Source organism: Amphiprion ocellaris, chromosome 3 (genome assembly GCF_022539595.1).
Source record: "Amphiprion ocellaris isolate individual 3 ecotype Okinawa chromosome 3, ASM2253959v1, whole genome shotgun sequence".
Classification (NCBI taxonomy): Eukaryota; Metazoa; Chordata; class Actinopteri; family Pomacentridae; genus Amphiprion; species Amphiprion ocellaris.
The window spans coordinates 4,346,732-4,362,784 of record NC_072768.1 but is presented as its reverse complement, the minus strand read 5'-3'; the positions used below and the strand labels follow the sequence as shown (position 1 = coordinate 4,362,784).

General features: G+C 38.5%; 1 protein-coding gene across 1 annotated transcript; it reads right to left on the bottom strand.

Moving 5' to 3' along the window:
- Positions 1 to 1,003: 1,003 nt before the first annotated feature.
- slc17a8 (solute carrier family 17 member 8) lies at positions 1,004 to 13,352 on the bottom strand. Its single transcript, XM_023269964.3, has 12 exons — positions 12,781 to 13,352; positions 10,956 to 11,211; positions 10,690 to 10,808; positions 8,704 to 8,818; positions 7,785 to 7,872; positions 7,006 to 7,092; positions 5,766 to 5,908; positions 5,541 to 5,690; positions 5,312 to 5,444; positions 3,315 to 3,425; positions 2,817 to 2,944; positions 1,004 to 2,384 (listed from the first exon to the last, which is right to left on the bottom strand). The coding sequence occupies exons 1-12, from the start codon at positions 12,876 to 12,878 to the stop codon at positions 2,055 to 2,057; spliced, it is 1,758 nt and encodes a 585-aa protein (XP_023125732.1). The 5' UTR covers positions 12,879 to 13,352; the 3' UTR covers positions 1,004 to 2,054.
- Between the last annotated feature and the right edge of the window lie 2,701 nt (positions 13,353 to 16,053).

The following is a 16,053-nucleotide window of genomic DNA, read 5'->3' as shown; positions in this document are numbered from 1 at the left end:
GGAAGAAACTCAGATCCTTAAAATGCAGGACAAACAGGCTGAGAAACAGTTTTACTCATCGTCCATCAGACTTCTCAACTCAAAACAACAACTCACAGTGTCACTTTTAATAATGCTGCTTACATGCAATCTCCTGCCCATATTTATTCTATTTTCTTGGTTTTTATTTGATCTCATTACCTCCTCACTGTACTGTGTATATCTTGCCTCTTTTGCATATGTTGGAACTCTCAATATAGTTTTGTTGTATATGTACATTCGATTTTATTATTTATTGTTGTTAATTTAGCTTGTTTCAATGCACCATCCAATGGCAGCTACGGATATTTTCATCAAGTCCCCATGTATGATGACATCAAAGATATTCTATTCTATTCTTTTCTATTCTATTCTATTCTATTCTATTCTATTCTATTCTATTCTATTCTATTCTATTCTATTCTATTCTATTCTATTCTATTCTATTCTATATAATAGATATTACCCATATATATATATATATCTATGTATCAAATCTTTCGATGATAGATGTGTGGATCTATCACAAATAGAACCACAAATGACATCAATATATAGTATATATTTGGAATTATTTGCATTTAAACTGATTTTTACTGCAACTTTTACAACTAATCATTTGTCTTTTGTCTTTGGGGTAAGTTGTAACATTTCACTTCTGCCACTTTCGTTGGAATTGCATAAGAACAGCAGGTTGTAGACACTTTAAGCACGTGTAACGGAGATGTCTATGTTGATTGTATAAAAGCATGAATAATATAATCCAAATACACAGTGAATAGTGAATATGGTTAATATTGCTAAACATTAGCATTTTAGCAATTGTTGCTAAAATGTTCCCACTTACCAAGTCCAACTGAACAACTTGCAGTTTGCTGAATTTTTATGTAATCTGTTTGAATACACACATAAAAGGTTGAATAAATTCATGCATGTTGCTCAGAAATCCAGAACCTTGAAGTCATTTATGCATTTTCAGTCTCAATACTGAATAGAAATGTATTTTATTACATGTCTAATGTGTTCATTTGCAAATCAAATCAATGCTCTTTCAAACAATAATAATTTACTGTACAAAATTGATGTTCTCTTTTTTACACAGTAATACTCAGTTAGTGTCGATTCCTTATGATATCTTATGATCAAAGTGAAACTTTACTGCACCTTATTTGAAGAATTAAACTGGGTCTCCATGTAGCCAACACTGAGAAATTGCAATAAAGCCAAACACCAGGAGAATAAATAGAGTTACACTAAATGCTCCAAAACTGAACTCACTATCCATTTTGTCCCATTATGAGCTCAAAGCTCTATAAATAATGAAGCTGATATAAGAGGTGTAGCACAAACAGATGGTGAACTAAGACCTGCTCAGACGAGGAGAGCGAGTGAAGCGGTGACAGAATGCAATCATTCAGCAACAGCAAATACTTATAAGCAAAAAAAAAAAACATAATAAACCTCATTACATTAACACTGTGGTCTGCTGTCAAACCCATTATTACATTCCAGTCTCTTTTCACGTTGCATAGCTGACACAAAACGTTCATGAAGTGTTCACACGGATCACAGTAAGCTAACAAAAGTTCAGTCATTGTTTGCTTGTACAGATGGACAGAACAGGATGATCTACAGGAAAAGTCAAGTCTAGTTTGGAAGTTGATATGTGATACAAGACTAGTTGGTCCATAAATGTTGTTCTGTGGTTTCCATTGGATTACTACTAGCATACAGTACACGTGAGCATAGATTACACTTGTTTCTGATTATATCGTCTACTTGTTGTCGGTACATTCTTTCTTGTTTTTCTCTGTTGGGATTCTAATAAAATTATGCTTAACTAAACATAGATTTTTTTCATACATCACAGTTAAATGTGTGCAATGACCAAAAATGAAAAAGGACCATCTTGAGGTACATATGATGCTGCTGCTCCTGTCATTTCTTTGTTTCTGAACTTTCCGCAGGAGTGAATTCAAACCTTCAGCTTTGACCATGTCTGAATAGGCAGAAAGTCCTTTGGCCCGCTGGGCGTCTCACTGGTACCGATCCTGGTAGTCCCCATTCCCGTAATGCTCCTCCTCCTCTTGCATGGTCACCCCTCTCTTCTGTTTCCAGCCTTGGTTTCGGCCGGATGAATTGTCCGTTGTTCCGTAGCTCTTCTTGGGAGCAATCATGCTCTCGCTGTTGAGCTCTGACTCCTCAGCCAGCTCGTCCTCATCAATAATGCCACATTTATCCTCGCTCGTGCTTTCGGGGTTGGCCCAATCCTGCTGCTCTCCCGAAGCAAAGAGAGCGTAGAAGATGACCCCTGAGTAATGCACCATGGCCGCGATAACAAAGACATTCTGCCACTCCAGACGAGTCTGTGGGGAGATGAACAGAGTCGCTGAATTTCCTCTCAGAAGCAGACTTACTGATCCTACAGTGAAGCACCACTGAGGTAACGCTGTAAATCTACTGCCTTACTCATGGCACTGGAAATACTACAGTTTCAATGTGTATAATAAATTTTAGAGTGCCATAAATTATTAATAATAGTCTCTGATGGGTGCAAGATTACATACAGCAAGTCAATGACACACAGTAAAACTATGCCTGATGTAATTTATACATGCGATGAAGACAATCTCACAGAGGGAGTGTCTGCCTGTGATGTTTTTTGTATATATTTCAGAATAGGAGACGAACAGCGTACTTAAGCGAGGAATATTCAATTACAGCTGAGAAAAGAGCCAAATACCTAAAGCAAATCAATATATGTTGACACACACTGTATGTAAAACGACCTGTTGTACCTTGTGTTTAGTCAAAGCTCCAACAATTAGGGGACACACCATTCCAGACAGCGTTCCCACACCGTTAGAAATCCCCATCAGGATGCTGGCATAGCGAGGAGCAATATCCAGATGATTGACGTTGAACCCTAACGACACAGTGCACACAAGGCCATTGGATTGTTGCAGCTCTAACACAAAAACACAATAAATATTTTGTTTCGGATCCACATGCACACTCTAAGTTTTTGGTTGCCTTGACAACGGTCTATAAAATATTCAGCAGAAGTGCCTCTGTGAAAGCTTGGACATGTATACTGCATCACACCCAAAAGAGAAGGATGTTTCACTTTTTAGAAGACGTCCAAAAGAAAACAGAGGAAAAGGCACAATAGAAAAAAAAGTCTTCATCGTGTGCAGTTGAGTGTTTTCACCTCGAGGAAGAAACCTTCACATTGTGTACAGTGAAGCTTAAAGAACTGAATCTACCAAACTACTGACGGTTTCTGTGTAAAATACCTGAGATGGCAAATCCGCTGAAGCCTACAGCCAGCACAAGGAAGGAAATGGCGACCCCTCGAGTGTGAGAAAACCCAACAACCAACAGCAGAGTCGCCTCCATGCCAAATCCTGTGACAAAACAGGATGTATATAACAGTTATCTACTCAAAATGCAATAGTCATGAAGTGTTTGTGTTCTCCCAACACTGTAAAGTCATGTTTTGAATCATTTAAAACCATTCTAGCCTGATTTCCAAAAATTGTATAAACATGCCTTACAAAGGAAAGTCTAATCAACATATTAGCTGAGAAAAAAAACAGCTTCTTAAGTCAGATTTTAAGAAACAAATCATTCATTTCCATTTACAGTAGCTTACAGAGGTATGCATCCAATATGCCAAATATGCCAAATGTTTTATGATTTAATGTTGCGGTTGGAGTCATACACAAAACCTATAAAGTATTAATGTCATTTCAGAACATCAGTTAGCTGGGAGGCTTGCAACATTCATAATGAATAGACAGAGAACTAAGTCAGGAAAGTGATTACAGCAGAAAAAGATTCCCACAATGCGGCTGAAAGGTGAAAGAAAAATACATGTTGTGATTCCTGAAACAAAATAGCAACTGTAATCTTACAGGAAATACAAGATTTGGGGTAAAACTGGTCATGTATGAGCTGATTTCTAATTCCAGAAAAAAAGTCACACACTATAGTTGACTTAAAATGTTGTGTACCATTATTATTATCATAAAATCTGAGACATCAGCTTGGTAAGTACTATAGGATTCCATGGCTACGACATTACTTCAACAGGCGCCATGTTAGTGCCAGAGTACTACACTACAATTAGTTGTACCAACAGGGGTGTCTGTGTTCTTTTTCATTCTGAACAGTTTGAATTAATGGTACAAATTCACCTTTAGCTTAGATTATTGTCAATTCATGCTTTCCATATGTTACACAGAACAGTCATATTGCTCCAAATATATTGTAGGTTTTCTACCAATGTTTCTGAAAGGCTGACTGTGACTTAGCACTTTTAGGTTACAGATTGGGCTTTAGCACAGCGTCGGTGGGATTGTTCCTGAGATTAGCCCGGTGGATAGGCATAGCACAGGGTTTCCGGTGATTTTGGGACTTCCCACTGTGTTTGGGTTTGTACAGATCAAAGCACCTCCAAGGTCCAGCAGCCACTACTTCGATTACCATTCTTTTAATTATTGATTTTCAAGGTGTGGATGACGGAAAGTACTTGCTTTAAGCATTTGTTTAAGGATTCATCGGTGTCTGTATCAGGGACTATGTGTACCCATCAGACATGAATACAGAAAGAGACGTACCAATAGGTGAATATAACACTTATTTGGAAAGTTTAAGTTATTTGTTTGGTCATCCAGTCTGGAAAATGTAGCACGCATGTGACCCTTCAAGAGTCGAGTACCAGGCAGGTATATTAACCTGTGTCAACGGATATCAAAAAAGGTACAAAAACACTTTAGATTTCAGTATTTACATCAATCAGCCAAAACAATAAAACCACTGACAGGTTAAGAGAATTACACTATCTCATTATCTCATGTTATGCTGGGAAACCTTGGGTCCAGGCATTCACGGTGTTGTCACTTGGACAAGTACCAGCAATCTAAACAGATTGTTCCACATTAAACACGCCAGTGGTAACAGCATCTCCCCTTGCAGGACAATGTAACCTACCACTCTACAAAAACTGCTTGAGGAACACACAAAGATCCCAAAGTCTAAAAAGAAACTCCCTGATTAAGGCCCCAACCTGCAGCCCATAAGACCCAAAGGATCTGCTGCTAACATCCCAATACCAGACACCACAGGACTCCCAAAGAGCGTCTATGATCTGATGAGTCACTCTCTTTAGGTGGCACCTACTCAAAATTAGGCAGGTAGCTGATTGGTGTGTATCAGCTCATATATAATTTTCATTCTCCCAGCACAAGTCAGGATCAAGACTGAACAAGATGTGTTTCCACAGCCGTACCTCCACAGTTCATGAGTTTCCTCACATTTGTGGTTGACATGATTTTGTTGCTGCGTAAAAAGTCGGCCAGCTGTCCGCCGATAGGAACTACAATTGTCATCACCATGTGAGGGACAGCAGACAGGATCCCCACCTGTAAGCAGCAGTACAACACCAAAGTGAAGAATCTGTCTTTGTAGGACATCTGTCATTATCAGTTCAACAGCTGTAGTGAAAATTTGAGGCCAACCTTGCTGATGGGGAAACCAAACACTTCCTCAAAATACGCCGGTTGGCTGATGAGCAGAAGGTAGAAGGTCCAGCTGCGGCAGAAGTTGGCCACAATGATCGCATAGACGGGCATGGAGGTGAAGAAACGTCGCCATGGAGTCTTAAATTTCTGCAAGTGGAAGACAGAAGTTAGTCCTTGGTGTTCATGCTTATGTCTCTGTGGGATACTCAGCTTGTTACACACCTCAGTTGCACTTAGCTGGTTGATTGTTTCACCGATGGTGGACTCGATGTACATCCTCTCCTCGTCCGTGATTGTGGGATGTTCAGCAGGACTTCCATATGCCAGCAGGAGCCACAGGACATACCATATGATCCCAAAAACACCTTTCATTAAATGATAACAAAAACTGAGTGCATTCCTTCATAGATGATTATCTCTGTTGTGAAGGCTTCGTAAAGTATGAAAGAGTGGCTTGAGTGCAGGACAGATTAATTAAAAGAAACCCAAACCTTCTCTGGACCACAACAATTTTTCATTATTAAAAATGAAACCAGCATGAGTCACAGGGCCCAGACAGGAAAATGCTAATTTACATCAATAAATCATGAGATTGTATCGTGGCAGCACCAGAGTGGGTTTTTATTAAAACATGTTTGCCAAGGTATGAATTTTATGTGATATGAGCGTTAATCATTTTAATCAAACTCCAAAGCAATTCAGATAATGCTTATTGTGCTAAAGCATACTAAGTACAACAGCTACAGAGCAGCAAGTCTGTCACGGATGATGAAAGCCACTTTTCCTGACACTAAACTGTGTATTTGATGAACCTAACTGTTCACTTTATGTATATATTCATCATTATTTTAAAACAGCTTCATGAATGGTTCCCAATTTTTTGTTTACTCTCTGCATTGCTAATAATGCAGTTAATACTGTTGGTAATCAGTCAATACACATAATCAACAGTTACACGTGTTAATAAGTTGTTAATGAGTCCATTTTCATTCCAGATTCTCTGCAGGTTTCTCCAGAAGTTAAGTGGTTCATTTGGGGGTTTTCCTGATTAACTGATAAACTTTAAAAGATTTTTAAAAGTGTCCTTCCAGATGACAAAGCACAGCCAGAGCAATTTCTCAAAAGCAGGCCCAAACTGTGTTATTAATGGTTTAAATTTGACTTTTAAATAAACTATCAATGAAACATTATTTTTAAATAAACAAATAATTGTGTATAGACAGTGAAGCAGTGCTAAATGAATTCATTAGACAATCCTTTCTTAAGATAATGTCACCAGAAATTCCTTTTAGATTTCCTGCATGACAAACATATACAAGCAATGTTTTTTTTCCAGAGGCCACAACAAAACTGACGTAAAATGAACTTGCTGGTATAATGTGTCCTCATAGAACTGAAAACTATTGGTAATTTTCTGTGTGTGATTTTATGTCTTGGATGTTCTTTCAAAAATCAGTCTCACCATAAATATAGAAGACCGAAGACCAGCCGACGTACTGTACGAGGATTCCAGCTAAAGGCATGGCGATCACTGCTCCTGCGTAGGATCCTGGGAAAAATGGGAGTCAGACATCAGTGTCAGTGCGTTATTTTTCCAGCAGTAAGACTGGATTACAGTGACATTTAACTATCACAAAATATGCTGCCTCTTGTTTATTTTTTCTTTACAAGTTTGAGTATTTTTTACCACTGAAATCTTTATTTGGTTACAGTGCAACTTCATTTAATGCAACAGAACTAAACACATCAAAGAAGCACATTAGTTTTATTGAATAAATGCTGTCAAAATGAGTCATTAGCACTGCCATTAGAGGAAGGATGTTTTATAGTGTTGACTAGCATCTGTCAGATTTGTTGCACTGAATAGAGCTGAGTGTGAGAGTGCATTTGGACAGTGAACAACGTGACACTTCATTTAGGTAAATAGAAGGAGAAGCTCCTTCAATGTGTGCAGGTGAGCTCTGTTCATCTACAGACAATGTCAAGAGGGTTTTCATTCATGGGTTGTCATGGTACCAATTTAAAGTGCAACGTGGATATTCTCATTTCTGCAGAGACAAGCGGGGGACTGGATCTGCAAAGCAAAATACGCTCTCTCATGTCCATTTGCCGACCAGCCACACTTTGGCTTGTAAGGTGGTGTGAATAAACAGGTTTGCATCAGTGAAAAACTCTGTGTTGTCATCACATGGGAAAGTTAGCAGATTATTCTGATAAAAGGAAAACTGAGGCGCCACTGACCACAGAAGGATGTGGTGGCCAGTCGACTCCGTTCAAGAGGTGGCGCCCATTTGGACCACATCCCATGACACGCTGGGTAGGTGACACCCTGGCAGGAAGAAGATGTACAAGGTCAAAAAATGATTTAAGGGGATTAATCTGACAGAATAGAAATGCTTAAAAGGTAAAGTTTGACATTTTGGGAAATATGTTGAATGATTACACTGATACATTCCAACAACCAAAAACTGCGAGTCTGGCTCCTCTAAAGATCAATAATGAACACATTATTATTTGGTTGTTTAAAGGTCCAGTGTGTAGGATTGAGTGGCATATACTGGTGAAGCTGCAGGTCCCCAACTCCTTTTTTTCTTTTTCCAAGTTTGTAGGACAAGTTATGATGTCTGCCACTTCAGCTTAAAAACATAAAAGGACCAATCTAGAGCAAGTGCTTGATTTGTCCATCCCGGGCTACTGTAGAAGCATGGAGGCGGCACCATGAAAGCTGTGGAGTACCACCACTACATTAGACATGAAAAGCTTCTAAGCTAACAGAAACACAATGACTTTTAGTTACAGGTGATTTTACACAAATGAAAATGTAATTATGAAGACTTTGTTTCATTTTTGCTATGAGATTAATCTGCATACAAACTGAAGCATAAAATATCAGTCCATCATTGTTCTCTAAAAAAAAATCCACAACCTGTGTTTTTTACACTACAAATTAAACTAATACTGATTTTTCTAGATTCTGGCAGGTGCATTTTGTCTCCTTCAGAGTCAAGTTAGCTGTTTCCCCCCAGCATAAATCTTCTCCCCTGCAGTTCCTCTCAGAACAAAAACAAATATGCATATTTTCACAAATGTCAAACTATTCCTGTCAGCAGATTATAGTCTTTGTTTTCTCCACAGTTTTTAATTTTTAATTTTTTTTTACCTCCACTAAGCCCTGCAGGATGCGAACAAACATGACACAGCCGTAGTGGACCCTCGCCGCTGATGGGATGAACATATTCAGCACTGATGTCAGGAAGATGGCAGCACCAAACACCCTGCAAAAATCCAAGAGGAGTCCATCTGAATCACTAATATGATGAAACATTTGAGAAATATACCAGTACTTCTTAACCACAAGCACCAGGCCTTTAGCCTAGCATAAAGACAGCAAACAGGGGACTTTTTTCTAAGTACAGCTTTAAAAAAAAAAAAACATTAATTAGTTAATTACTGAACATTCCAACTTTCTTTGTGCAAAGGTGGGCTAGCTGTTTGCCCCTACTGACTTTCTTTCAGCTACATGATTACCATACAGATATGACACAGCAAATGGTCTCACCTAACCTGACAGTAAAGCATACAAGCATCTATTATTTATGCTACAAGGCCTTTGGCTTACCTTAGTAAGAAAACAGAAAACACGGGGAAAAACTGCAATTTTGTCTTGTTAAATGGTGACAAAATCCACAGCTCTGTGTGTCACTTATTATCATGTTTGTTTAATGTCCACTAAAACTGCAGTGTAAAAAACACACACACATAACCTCCTGCAAAACAGAAAATTATCTTTTTTGATTATTTTTTAAAATTAATTAGGTAAATAGTGAACTTTCTTGCTAACTATATGTGGCGGCAGGTGGATTGTGCCATCTTCACACATAGCAAGGCTAGCTGTTTCCCTCCATTTCTATTCTGTACGCTAAGTTACGCTAACATGTTTTTTCCAGCTACATAATTAAAAAATAGATACAAGAAAGCAAATACATGTCCATTTTTGTTTCTAAAACATCAAACTGTTCCTATAAGGTAAATACTAATTAGGAGAAATAGATAGAATGTTCAAAAAATGTGAATTAATGTGAAATAATCAATCAGACACTATTAGCAGGTTAGCTGAACGTAGAGTTCAACACGAAGAATGAACTTGTTTCAATTAAATTTTATTTTTTCTTCTGCGTCTGCCCCACATTCAATTTTAGGAAACTTAAATGATAAAATATTTGAAAATTATGGACTCCTGATTTAACAATTCAGGACATTGACTGTTACATATTGTCCCAATCTGTCCATGACAGGTAAAACCACAACAAACATATGCTACCCAGACTCTGAAAGCTACTGCAGGTGTCTAATATTGTCTGGTGTTATATCTCCAAATATCTGCTGGCCAAAGCCAACAGTCAGCCTTATAATGAGACACATCTCACGCCTCTGCCTTTCACCAGCTGAGATAAAGACATCCCATTCAATCCCCAAGTTTCTGCTTCATCACCACGGTGCCGCTTAGCCCCCCTTCTCCTTTCTCCTTCACCTCATCCCCCCTTCCTCCTCTTCTTCTAAAACAGTGTGTAAGTGACACTTGTAATATTCCAGCGGCTGGTGTTTCAGAAAGAAATCAGAGGCAGGATCTTTCATTATTAACTCTGTCAGTGGCGTGTCCTCTTTTCCTGTGAAGCTTTTATTACAGGACCGCTATCTGCTCCATCAGCACCGCTCACCACGCCGTACAGCTTTAACCCTTTAGAACCACACGGGCTAAGGAGGCGCTACCCCCAAAACCTTTATTTATTTATTAACTTTCTTCTCTCTTATGAACCTTTCACATAATCAGGACACAAAACCCTCAAAAACCAAGTTGTGTGTCACCACATCTCACCTCACATGTAACCTGAAACTGTTTCTATTAATAGCATCAGTTTGTCTCCACAGTGTGTTCAGGGCTGCAACCAACAATTATTTCCAATACTTGTTATTAATTCTGCCTATAAAATGTCAGACAAGGTGGAAAATGCTGCAACGTCGTAACATTTTTTTTCCCCCAAACAGCAGTCCAAAGACCCAAAAAAATACAGCTGGTGACGATGCAAAACAGAGATTAGAGTGTTAACATGAAAGTACACTCATAAAGTCATTCAGTGCATTTCACCTGTTGGCAAACAGCTTATTGGAGATGAAACCACCAGGGATCTGAGTGACGATGTAGCCCCAGAAGAAGGAGCCGTGGATCAGCCCCACTGTCTCTGGGTCCCAATTAAACTGAGCTTTCTGGAAAAAGGGGAAAAGATCGGACGCGAAAATAGGTCAATCTAGCCTGCATGTAAAGCCTAATTTTCTTCTGTTTGAAAGAAACACAGTTATACAAAATCCTAGAAGGTCAGCAATGCAGGAGTCTTATCTGATAACTCCATCTACCTGAAGCACCGGAGTCCCATTAATATAGACGGTGTTGTTGTTCACCATCTCCACAATGGCCACACCAAGATTACATCGAATGCCGAAGGAGATGCAGAAGCCCAGACCGCTGAGGATGGCGATGATGTACCGCTTGGGCAGGCCGCCACAGCTGCAGTCCAGCAGCGGGGGAGAGCGCTGCGTCGATGCCACCGGACGACCATCTTCCGTCAGCTCAATGGTGTCTTCTTCCTCCACGTTACTGCCATCTATTTTCCTAAAGAGCAAACAGCAGTGAACAGTCATCTGTTGAGCTTATATTTATCCATATTCTCCCTTTACTTTCATTGTCCCGTGTGCCTACATTCTTTTTTTAAAGCTGAATTTTCAGTCAGTCATACAGACTGTGGTTTGTCTATATTCACATTATAATATCCTATCACTTTTTTCGATAACTTTATCAAAGCATTTAGGCAAAAATAGTACAGTAACAAAGCAACATCTTGCTTTGAAAAGAAGAGAAAAAAGGTCATTGGCTGCTGTTTGCCTTCAGGTGCATCTCCCTCCACACCTGTTCCACCACCCAGAATCCACCTCTTTCACTGGCCCCTGCTCTAATCCACCTACAGAAGATCTATGACGTACTGCACTTCTCCTCCAGCAAGAACATTAAAAGAAACAGTGATCAGCTTTTGCTACGAAGCGCTTAAATACAGACTTTTTTCCTACCTGAGAAGCTACAGGTGTCTTTACAGTGTGCATCCTGTCATAATATGTATTGTGAAATAATACACTTCAGGAAGCACAAGCAAAACAAGCTCATATAAGCAAAATAATTAAGCTTTAATTTAGTTCTTTTTTTAAATAATAAAGCACATGATGGGTAAGAGATGGTGTTTTTTAAAGACAGGATAATACGTATTGCAGTTGATGCAAGGTAAAGGCAAGGCTATACTAATCATAAATTACAAAAATATGTTACAAGACTCTCTCTCTCTCTCTCTATATATATATATATATACATATATATATATAAACCAAATGGGGCTAAGCAGCTCTGATCAGATTGTTTGAGGTTTAAGAATATGGTTCAAAAATATCTGCAGCATCTGAACATTGATATATTTTGCTATTTTTAAGTATTTTGCATATTGGGCCGTTGTTTTTTTAAAAAAAAATATTATGCCTGTTGAAAATGAAAATGAAAAAAATCAAAAGCACAAATTGATGAATTTGTCTTCAGTCGATTCAGATTAAATGACATTAACTTGGAAATGTGTTACAAATGTGGGCTATTTCTCGAATTATTATTCAACAATTGTAAAGATTTTCCATTCTCCACTTGTTCATAATGTAAGTCTAATTTACATGACATATTTTATTGTAACACACACATTAGTCATTTTCCAGGAAATTACCTACTCAGTGCTTTATCTCCTGAATTGACTACAATCTCTCTTATATATGGAGGCTCCCTGTCCACACACACACACACACACACACACACACACACACACACACACACACACACACACACACACACACACACACACACACACACACACACACCCTTCTGTGAAATATGTATCAGATATGAAATATGTATCAATGTCTTAAAAAAGAATCTGTGATTACATCACTGGCATTGCTTGGCGAGCGCAAGAATCAAATATTTATTCATCGTCAGCATTTCGGAGAACACAGTGGGCTCAATGTGCTCACATGGTCTCTGACAGCAGATGTTTCAGCGTTTTAGCTGAGCATTCTTACAAAGTTGCTCCAAAATGAATCTCCACCAATGTAATGAATGTAAAACATGGACAGTGAGTGAAAGAAACCCTCTTACCTTTGCAGTTTTCCCATAGAGTCTCCCACTGTGTTCTTCACTTCCTCCTTCCCAGGTTTAAACACCTGCTCTTTCAAACTTGCTAAGCCAAAAGGCATTTTCTTTCTTTTGGTCTTTTTTCTCCCCTTTATCCCAAAACAGTGTCTTGATACCTCACGAGCACACTTTGTTCTGAGAGAGGAAACAAATATCCACTAGATGCTGTTCCTCATCCTCCCTGAGTTTGTGGCACTGGGGTTTGGCTCCACCTGTCCGTGGTGCCAAGGGTCCCTCAGAGGTAATGAAGACTTTTCTTCTCCACTTTTGGGACAGATCAGTAAAGAAGTGGAACTGAGGATGATGTTTAAGTATTCCTCAATGTGCAAAGTACCATGTAGTCAGAGTCTCTGATACTTGTTTCATCTCTGAAAGATCCATCCAAGACTGACGACAAATGAAAGCGCAGAATCCATTTCTTAGTCTCTCGGCATTGTGATCCCCTTTTTGTCTGCAGCTGAACTGAAAGAGCTCCTTAGATCCCCTCTACATCTCAGAACTCCTCCATTCCTGGTGAGGAGGGGCAGGTGGAGCTGGTTTGTCCAAAACCCAGCCCCTCGCTTTTGTACATCATCATCTTCATCATCTCCCTGGCACCACCCCTTCAGCTAGTTAGGTTCATCTGATAGCAGCCCCAGTGGACCAACCATTAAATATTGATGAGCTTGACATGTTGCATTGAGGAGAGACAGGAGTAACTGGACTGCTGTGGTGTAAAATGGGAGCAGGTGAAACCCAAGACAGAGCCATCGAGCTCCAGGTTTACACTCCTGCTCTCTGACAGCTTTTCCATATCTGCTTTGTATATTTATGAAGGAGCGACAAAATTCATAAACCTGCCAATAACAGCACACCTCCAACCGTTTGATGGACATTTCCCTGAATATTTCGGCAGCAGGGAGGGAATATCTTTCTTTGCAGGTCATTAAATATGCAGCATTTTAAAACACAGAAATTGAAATTTTAAAATTTAAACAGCAGACTGGATGGTGTGGCCTCGAGCCTTCAGAGCCTGGTGTAGTGACATGCTTCTGTACAGCGACTTTGTGCTACTGCTTCTCCAGAGTTTGGTCTCTAATGGACACTTTTGATAAATAAGATTCTTTTCATACCGGAAATATCAGAGCTTTGTTACATGAAGCATGAACGAGATGGTTTGAGGTCTGTACTGGAGTGATTTGGACGTTATTGGTTTCTACATTATGCATCGTTAGGCTCAGGAACATGCACTGTTATTAATAAACCTGTCTAAATTAATATTAAGATCTCAACCAGAATATCTGTTTCAGCTAGACAGTCAGCTTGGCAGTAAGAAAGTAATATCTGATTATGAAGCCAAACACAGCAAGACAATGAAGTCTTTCCATTTCCAAATAAGCCATGCCTACCATCTAGTGTTTGAATGAGGAAGTGACACATGTTCTCATAATTTAATACTAGAAAAACACCAACAACCACTATGCTTTATATTATGTCATCTAGCCAGTCGTTTGGACAGAAATTGAAGGTGCATGTGAATCAAATTAAACAAAATACAGTCCTTGAGCATAATCTTCATCTAAAGTGTGTTGTTGTATGGTTTGGTTGGCTCCATTTCTAGATAAGGGAAGTCAAACAACTGTTAGACATTGCTGCTTATTTATGACTTTTAGAAAAGTGTTCAATAAACACAAATAAAATTTAATAAATTGCAGTTTATTTTTACCATGTCGATTCCACACACAGCATGTGATGTAAAACTTTGCAAATTTGGAATGAAGCTACTGTTACTGTACCAAGAGTTAAGCTAATGTTAATGACTGGTAAGAATAAGCCACCAGGGGTTGATTTTCTTGATGGAAGGCTGCTTAAACCTATTGTTGCTATTGTTGCTCCAGTGATCACTCATATAGTTAATTTATGTTTTACCAAAAATAAATGGCCACAGGCATGGAAAGTTGCAAAAAATTTTACCAATACCAAAAAACTAAAAGTTGCAGTTTTCTGAATCTAACAGCCGACCAATAAGTTTATTGCCAATTTTGAGTAAAGTAATGGAGAGGATTGTGTGTGAACAAATTCAGTTATACTTTTCAAATAATAACTTATTTACTGACTTCCAGCATGCTTATAGAGAGAAATACTCCACAGCAATGGCCCAAATTCAAATGGTTGATGATTGGTATAATGATCGTGTACAAAAGAAGCTGATTGGAGCCATTTTTTTAGACTTTTCGGCAGCTTTTGATATTCTTGATCATGAGTTATTGTTGGAAAAATTAAAACGCTACGGAGTTTCGTCTTCTGCTTTATTAACAATCAACAGTTATTTGACCAAGAGACAACACATGGTTTGTTTTAATGGAAGTGAGTCAGACCTTAAATCTGTGAAACATGGAGTGCCTCAAGGAAGTTGCCTTGGGCCTCTCTTTTATTCTATTTTTACAAATGATTTTCCCTTAGTATAAAATAAAGCTCACATGGTTATGTATGCCGATGATACCACAATTTATTTAGCAGAACCAACAATCTGGGACTTAAATACAAATTTAAGAGAGGAAATGAAGTTAGTCTTTAAGTGGATTAGTAGCAATAAACTTATTTTGAATGTGTCGAAGACCAATAGTATGGTTATTGGAACAAAACATACATTGTGCTCTAATCCAAAGCTTGACCTAACCATTAATAATGAATCTATCAAACAAGTGAGGGAAGTTAAACTGTTGGGAGTTATTATTGATCATATATTATCTTGGGAGAAACAAATACAGAGAATTGTAACTAAAATTGGAAATATTTTGTCAAAGATTAGGAGATGTGCCAAATATCTGACACCACAAACCACACTATACAAGTAATTCAAGCTTTGGTTTTGTCGCACTTGAATTACAGTACAGTTGTATGGTCCAATGCTTCACTAAGCAGCATCAGAAAACTGCAGCTGGTACACAGTAAAGCAGCACGTGTTACTCTTTCCTGTGGAATTAAGGCGAATGTTTCTAAAATGCATGATAGTCTCCACTGGTTAGATGTGAAAAATAGATAGCTGTACTTGCTGATGGTGTTCATTAGGAATATAATCACAACAAAAATGCCAAATGTTTTGTATAATAAATTGTCTTTCAGTACAGAAACACATAATTACTCAACAAGACATGCTGTTGGAAATCGTTTTACCATATCTAAATCTAAGTCAGTTTCTCAATATATAGTAATGTACAGAGCAATGAAAGAATGGAATTCACTCCCCAGTTATGT